Source organism: Calonectris borealis, chromosome 19 (assembly GCF_964195595.1).
Source record: "Calonectris borealis chromosome 19, bCalBor7.hap1.2, whole genome shotgun sequence".
NCBI lineage: Eukaryota > Metazoa > Chordata > Aves > Procellariiformes > Procellariidae > Calonectris > Calonectris borealis.
This window is the reverse complement of record NC_134330.1, coordinates 5,333,744-5,340,874: the sequence shown is the minus strand read 5'-3', so window position 1 is coordinate 5,340,874 and position 7,131 is coordinate 5,333,744. Positions and strand designations below refer to the sequence as shown.

The 7,131-nt window shown below is 41.5% G+C and overlaps 1 protein-coding gene across 10 annotated transcripts in view; it reads left to right on the top strand.

The window, feature by feature from the left end:
• Positions 1-17: 17 nt before the first annotated feature.
• Positions 18-7,131, top strand: part of GOSR1 (golgi SNAP receptor complex member 1) — a 32,440-nt gene continuing 25,326 nt past the window's right edge. For 7 of the 10 annotated variants that reach the window (XM_075168616.1, XM_075168611.1, XM_075168615.1 and 4 more), the window contains exons 1-6: positions 18-122; positions 628-742; positions 2,496-2,583; positions 2,801-2,908; positions 4,068-4,159; positions 4,353-4,427. In XM_075168616.1, the coding sequence (XP_075024717.1) occupies positions 92-122; positions 628-742; positions 2,496-2,583; positions 2,801-2,908; positions 4,068-4,159; positions 4,353-4,427 (509 nt within the window). In that variant the 5' untranslated portion in view covers positions 18-91. The remainder of the gene's footprint in view (positions 123-627; positions 743-2,495; positions 2,584-2,800; positions 2,909-4,067; positions 4,160-4,352; positions 4,428-7,131) is intronic. The other 3 variants (XM_075168613.1, XM_075168612.1, XM_075168609.1) reach the window with 1 other exon arrangement.

Sequence of the window (7,131 nt, the reverse complement as noted above, 5' to 3'; positions counted from 1 at the left end):
CGTCGGGCGCCGCGCCTCCAGGAAGACGCTCTGGTCCGCCCTTCTCGTCGGCGCGGTCTCGCCGGGCCGCGGCTGACGTTGGACAACAAAGATGGCGGCGGGGAGCAGCAACTACTGGGAAGGCGAGTGGGGCCTGAGGGCGGCGGGGACGGGGCGGCTGCGCGCCGCGGGGCCCTCTCGGGGCACGGCCCGGCCCGGACAGGGTGGAACCGCCGCAGGGTCCCCTCTGCCCGCCTCTGGGAGGGCCGGCGCCGCCCGCGCCCGGAGGCTGCGGTGGCCCCGTCGGCCCCTCAGCCATGAGGCGTCGGTCCCCGGCTGAGCCCCGCGGCGGGGAGGCCCCGGGGGCTGCGGTGAGAGGGGCGGCACTCCGCGCCGGACCCTCCTGGTCGTGTGGGACAGGGCCTGCGGGTGTCCAGCCGTGCCCCACCCTTTCAGCGTGGGGTGCTCCCCTTCTGTGAGGGCCCCGCCTTGTCGGTCCCCCCTTCTCTGGGGGTTCCCCTCTCTGGGGCTCCCGAGCGGTCTGCGCCAGCTCCGCTTGAAAGCACCTGGTGCAAACGCGTCCCCCAAAGGCGTGGGGTCACCGTGCGGGTTTGTGACTTCTCCCCCGCTCTCGGCCGCCCTGTGCAGATCTCAGGAAGCAGGCGAGGCAGCTGGAGAACGAGCTGGACCTGAAGCTGGTCTCCTTCAGCAAACTCTGCACCAGCTACAGCAGCACCCGAGACGGAAGGCGCGACAGGTATAGGTACTAGCGCATTTCTTTATGTTTTAAATGCTGCTCGTGGTACTTGGTTTATTTTTGTAATTTGCTTAATGCTAGTCCCACCAGTGGCTTTTGTGCTTAGCTTCTTAAGAAGCGCATTTCAGCACTTCTTGATGCTGTGATGGTGGTGTTGGTCTTGATGCGATATTGAGTGATACTGGCACGCGAGTCAGAAAGGTGTGCGGGCTGCGGTGGTGCATCCTGAGAGCATGTATGTTACTAGGGGAAGTAAAATAGTAGAAGAATTTAAACTTCGGTTTGTAACTGCGGGGTTAGTGTGTGAACTAACAATAGGGCTTTTTAATGCACGCTACATCAGCTTATATTGCAGTTTTTCTTGTATTAAATTAGCAGGAGGTTGTCAGGGACTTCAGTATTAGGGGAATTTAGCCTTACACGTCCCAGGTGGGCTGGTGTGGTCTTCGTGATCCCTGTTTTAATGATAAAGGAACTGGAGCGCTGAGCAGCTGTGACTGGTCCAAGGTTGCACAGGGGACGAGCTCTCTGTTCGGGAAGGGTAGCTGTTTCTTTCTGGCTTTCTCCAAGGAGGAGGAATAGTAATAGAGCTATATATATGTTTTTTTTTTAATATATATATATATATATATATATGAACCAGATAGGTACATATGTGTATATATATGAATAGTTCCCGTTTGCTTTAGGCAGATTCGTGTTTGACTGAAGAATTAATGTGATAAAACTTTTCAAGTCTTTCTAGGTTGTGGGCCAGAGTTGAGGTCTTCCTGCAGTTCCACAGCACTAGTTACCAACTTCTCTGTCCCTCTGCGCAACCTTTAAAAACTGCCATTCTTTGCTTATTAACTGTGGGTCCCAACACTGTGTATCAGTTGTAGGTGTGACTGCTGTATGTATGTGTGTTGATATTTTTATTTATTTAATTTGATGATTGAATCAGTTTTGAACCTTTCCATGAATTTCTGGCTCTAGAAGCCTCAGAGAGCCTCAAGAATGATCACGTTACTGTTGAATCAGAGTCCTAGTCTCTCCTGTGTGTCTGGCTCTGTGCTGTTACTTGCCATGTAATCTAATTGTTTTAGTTATTTGTGCTGTCCTATGCAAAACTTACTTCTCTTATTCTAGTTACGGTAGATTACCAAAGCAATGAGTAGTCTCTGAAAGGTGTTAGTGGTGATACTTCTGCAGGTTGGCATACCCTGTGTTGTCTTTCTGTTCTGTTCCTTAGATAGGACTTTTCATTGTGGTTTTAGTTTATCTTAAAAAGCATATAGGGAAGGTGTGCTGTATGGAACTGAATTGTGATGAATTGTGTGGTTTGTATTGCTCTGTAGAACACTGACTGGTTAATAGGTCAGTGGGTTGTCCTAATGCTGTGTTATTAAGGTATAATTATGTGGCTGGTGTAACATGCTAATAGTGCAGTGCTCCCTCCTGCCAATAAAGAAATAAATCAAGCTTAAAAGCTGGGGAGAGAAGGGCATTGGTGCTAGACAGGTGCTGGTAGTAGACAAGTGTTTGGTGTCAGGCGTATCTTCCAGGCTTATATTTTCCCCAGGTGATACTGTGTCATTAGTTCAGATAAGAGTTAAAGGCATGTATGATAAGAAAATGTAATTTTTCTGAGCTTAATTCATCTCTTCAGGGAACCTGGGTAGTGGAGCTTGCCAACACCTCACACTAGTGTTTCCTTATTTCTTGCATTCATGAAAAGGTGATGTACTTCCCAGTAACTGCTCCTCCTCTTTTTCCTTAGCTCTGACACAACTCCTCTCTTAAATGGATCAAGCCAGGACAGAATGTTTGAGACCATGGCTGTGGAGATTGAACAACTTCTGGGAAAGGTAACTCAAGTTACTGTGGTTTTACTTCAGCATCTAGGAAATATTGCAGTACAGGTTTCTATGATGAATGTTAGGAAATACTAGTGTGGGTGTTAGACAAGTGTTTCTGAAGGTATGCGTCTGTCGTTAGAGCTAGCTCCTTCAACTTACGCATCGTAACCTTCTTACAACAATAAGCCATTTCGTGTTTTTGGTTTTTTTTCCTTCCTTCCCCTAGCTTACTGGAATAAATGACAAAATGGCAGAATACACAAATAGTGCAGGAGTCCCGTCCCTGAATGCTGCACTGATGCATACGTTACAGCGTCATAGAGACATATTGCAGGTAACAAATGCGTGTCCTTCTTGCTTTTTTTTTTTCTTCTGTTGTTTGGAATAATTATTAGCAGTACTGATATCACAGCATGCTTGAGTGTCTTACCAGAAGATTTAAATGCCACCGATCCCATCTCACTTTTCTTCTCTCCAGGCACCCCAATCAGTGAACTCTGAGTTGAAAAAATAGCATTTTTTGTGTCATATTGGTGACTAGTACCTAATTAAGAGAGAACAGTAAAGCATGCCATCTTATGTAGGCGTCTTTTGTAAAGCAAAAGGGGAAAGGTACTGTAATGAATTATCTCGTCTGTGTGGTCTATCACATAGCGATATGAGAGGGAACATCACACTTAAGAAAACATGATTGTAAAACCATCCAAACTGCTAAAGGGAGTTGAAGGAAATGTGATGGCTAAAGCTACTAATTAGTGTTATAAATCAACCGTGTTTCAAACTGGTGATGTTTTCATGGTATAGTAATATTAAAAATGCATGTTTTATTTGGCTGGTCACGTACAGTTTGATTTCTGTTTTGTATCTGTGCAATACACGATGTAAAAAGCATAGTGTTTTGAAAAAGCCATAGAATTTATATGGAAAATAGTGCTGAATGTTTACAATGGTTTTGGTGGACACCAGTTGTCAGTTAAATTGGTTTTCAAGAAGTATTAGCCGCCTGAAATGTTTTCAAATGTAAAATTGCGACTTGAACATTTAAAAAAAAAAAAGTCATCTTCACTGTTCAGAAAAGACTTCTTTTTCATCTGGTGTAATTTAACAAAATAAACCCAAGAACATCTTCATCACAACACATAAGTAGGTTTTACTAGCGCTTCTGATTCAACCAGTAATGGGAAATTCCACACAAAATGAGAATTCATCAGAAAGTTGAAGATATATGAAATTGGGAGAAGGAATTACAGTGGATTTCCCTGTATGACCTTAGCTGTAGCTATCAAAAGTTAGCAACTACTGTAAGAGCAGTGAGTTTTAAAAATACTTTGCATTAACTTCCAAGCATTTTTGATGTTAATGTCATAAGTTGTTCTTGCACTTTGTATTAGAGAACAGGTAACATTTTAAAAGATGGTTGGATCTTACTTGAGTGTATTGTGTTGTTAAATTGATCTCAGAATCCTAATTTTGGAATAATTGTTTTATTACAGGATTATACACATGAATTCCATAAAACCAAAGCGAACTTTTTGGCAATACGAGAAAGGGAGAATCTGTTGGGATCAGTACGAAAAGATATTGAGTAAGTTGTATTGTTTGTTGTAGCAATGGTATAGGGCTGTCCTCAGAGGGAGAAGGTGGAAACCCTCCTGTAGGAGAATACTTGGCATAGCTTATTTGTCTGTGCTCTGAATGAAGCAAAAAAAGTTACTTGAATTCACAGCTCTTATTAAGGTTGTGATAAAATTCTGTTTTGTTTTGTTGTTGGGTTTTAGATCATATAAAAGTGGGTCTGGTGTGAATAACAGAAGAACAGAACTATTCCTGAAGGAACACGAACACCTTCGAAAGTAGGTGTTATTTGTTATTTACTTATGTTGGAGGTGCCTAACTTTTCTGGGGGATGAAACATTCTTAATTTCAAGTATGCGTGAAAGCTTTGTCCCCTTGTAGATATGTATGTCCACAATGAATGCCTTGCACTATTCTGTGACAGTGCTGATGCAGCTGGATAAACATTTATTGCTTATGCTGATTGTGAAGCGCATGTAGTGCGTAGTAGTCATGGTAGTTCTCAGTGATTTTGACTTTAGGATCTTGTCAACTAAGTGACAGCTATATGTTGTCTTCAGTGGGCTTTCGCAAGTCGCTTGTGACTCAGACTTCATGCTTGGCGTCCTCTCTTAAGGAAGTAGATGCCTTTATGCCATACTAACTGGGATAAGGGTTAAAAAACAAAACAGAAAGTCCCAATGATTTAGCTGGTTTTCCCTTTCTTCTTCTTTATTTGTCAGTCAGGCAGGGAAGAACCTTGTTTTCCTTTTGTCTCTACCGGAAGTGTACAAAAGGTGATGGAAGAGACTAATTCCAAAATTACCTGTGCACTTAAATATTTGCAAAATGACTCTAGTTTATCGGCCAAGATAACAAACAAAATAGAAAGCACTTTCTTTTTATTCTTGTTGCAGAGGGGGCATTAGATTATGAGTAGCTGCTTTGTGTGTTCCCCATTCAGCAAAAGCAGCGCACTCTGATAAAAGGGCGCTGGAATGTTCATGTTTTCTAGATAGTTGAGAAGTAGCACTGATCTTCATGCCTCTGTGTTCTTGACTGTAGTCATGCTAAACCTCAGTCTTACACAAGAGGGCAGGCTTTCATTTTAAAAAAAAAAAATTACCTGTGGCTTTCTCAAATATGCTTTCTTAAAGATAACTTAAACTTCTAGCTAGAACTGCACAAAAAGCTTTTACAGGAAATTAAAACCAAATCTTTCCATTGTGGCTTACCACCACTTCATTCTCAATTTTCTTTAATATCTTTAAAACTTAGAAATTGATTGATTTAAAGCTTGAATTATGACTTTTGTTAGGTTAAGTTTAGTATTAAACATGCATGATCAGGAAATGTAAAGTTTCCAGGGAAAAAAACCCAATCTTAATTTTTTGGAGGTGAATGTTACCTGAAATGTTGTCCTCTGACTAATCAATGTCAGTTAATCTGAGTAAACCTGATTCTTCCTAGATGTTGTGCTTGGGATTTTTTGTTTTGCTTTGTTTTTTTATTGGAGGGGTGGTAAATACTTTTGTACATTTGGCATTTTGTTGAAGAAGGCTGCAAATAAAATATTTCTGGAGTTGTAAAATACACTTTTAAGAAACTGACAGTCCTCTGAGTGCACTATTTTGAACTATTTGAAACAATGAGGAGAGGAAAACTTAAGCCATTTTGTAAACATTATCTGGTGGATATCTTCAAGAATTTGAGCCTGGCATTCGTTGAGGCATTGATTACTTTGATCTCTTTAAACATGCTAAATTTTCCAGTACGTTTTTAGGATAAAAATGCATGAAAAATAGAATTAAATAAGGCAGTTTCAGAAGTTAAGCCATCTTCTAGGTGATTATTTGAAAATGTCAAAACTTAAAAAAGCCGCCACGACACTAAGGAAAAGAAAACAGGACCAAAACTAATCATGGAATACTTCTGCAAGCTGGAGATAACTGTAAGGTGTATGAAGAAATCTGGTGTAGAAGCAGAAGACAACCTTGGCGAAAAATCAAAGCTTGCAAGATGTTCAAAACTTTTGAATTGAGAATCAGTAAGCTCAGAAAGAGATACTGGCAGAGGAAATTATTCAAGAGTTTCAACATGCCTTCAGAGAAAGGAGTTAACGAGCTATTAATGCTGAAAAGCTGTAAAAGCTAGCAAAAGGTCCCAAGAAATCACCAGGAGCTGGCAGATTATACCAAACATGCTCCTAGGATAAGCTGACAAACTTTGTGTGAGTCTTGATGCTGAATATTTGCAGTGCAGTAAATCACGGTGCTAGACTAATTAGTAGAACTGCTGATAAATACATATACATTGTCACAAAGACACAACAGTAAAAATTCAAATATATTTTTAGAGAAGTTGTGAAATGTATTAAAAGAGCTTGAAAAATGGAGATGGGAACATAAACTTCGCAAGTGTATTATTATATGCTGCAAAGTAATGAAATAATGCCACAAGAACAATATATTCGTATCGAATATTGGAGCATTCACTTGGTCTTGACCCTGCTTAGTTTATGATACTAAGTACTTTAACCTATTACGTATTTATTCCATGATCTGGTAACGGGGAATGTATGAGCTATTACCCCACTGCAGAGTACCAGACTCGTCTGTCAGCCTTTTTCTTTATGCACTACCATGTGAGACAGGGTAAGCGGAAACTTGAGTTTACTCTTGGCGGTGTTTTCCGTGAATGTGCTTTAAAAAGCATGCTGGCAGCCCGCGGCGGTATTGTTTGTGGTGGTATCTCACTTGGGAGTAAGAGGAGGAGAGCCAGAAAGCTCTTCTCCGGCAGGGACTTTGGAGAGAAGCTGGACCTCTGCTTCTTGCCTAAATCTGGCTTTTTATTTTTCTGTCACATTTTGAGCATCATCTCTTCTGGAAGGACTAAGAATGAAGGAGAATCTTGTCTGTCTTGATTTTACATATGTAGGTAACCGGAAAAAAGGAGGGGAAATAAAGAATCCGTGAGTCCAAAGTTCTGATGAATAAAAGGATC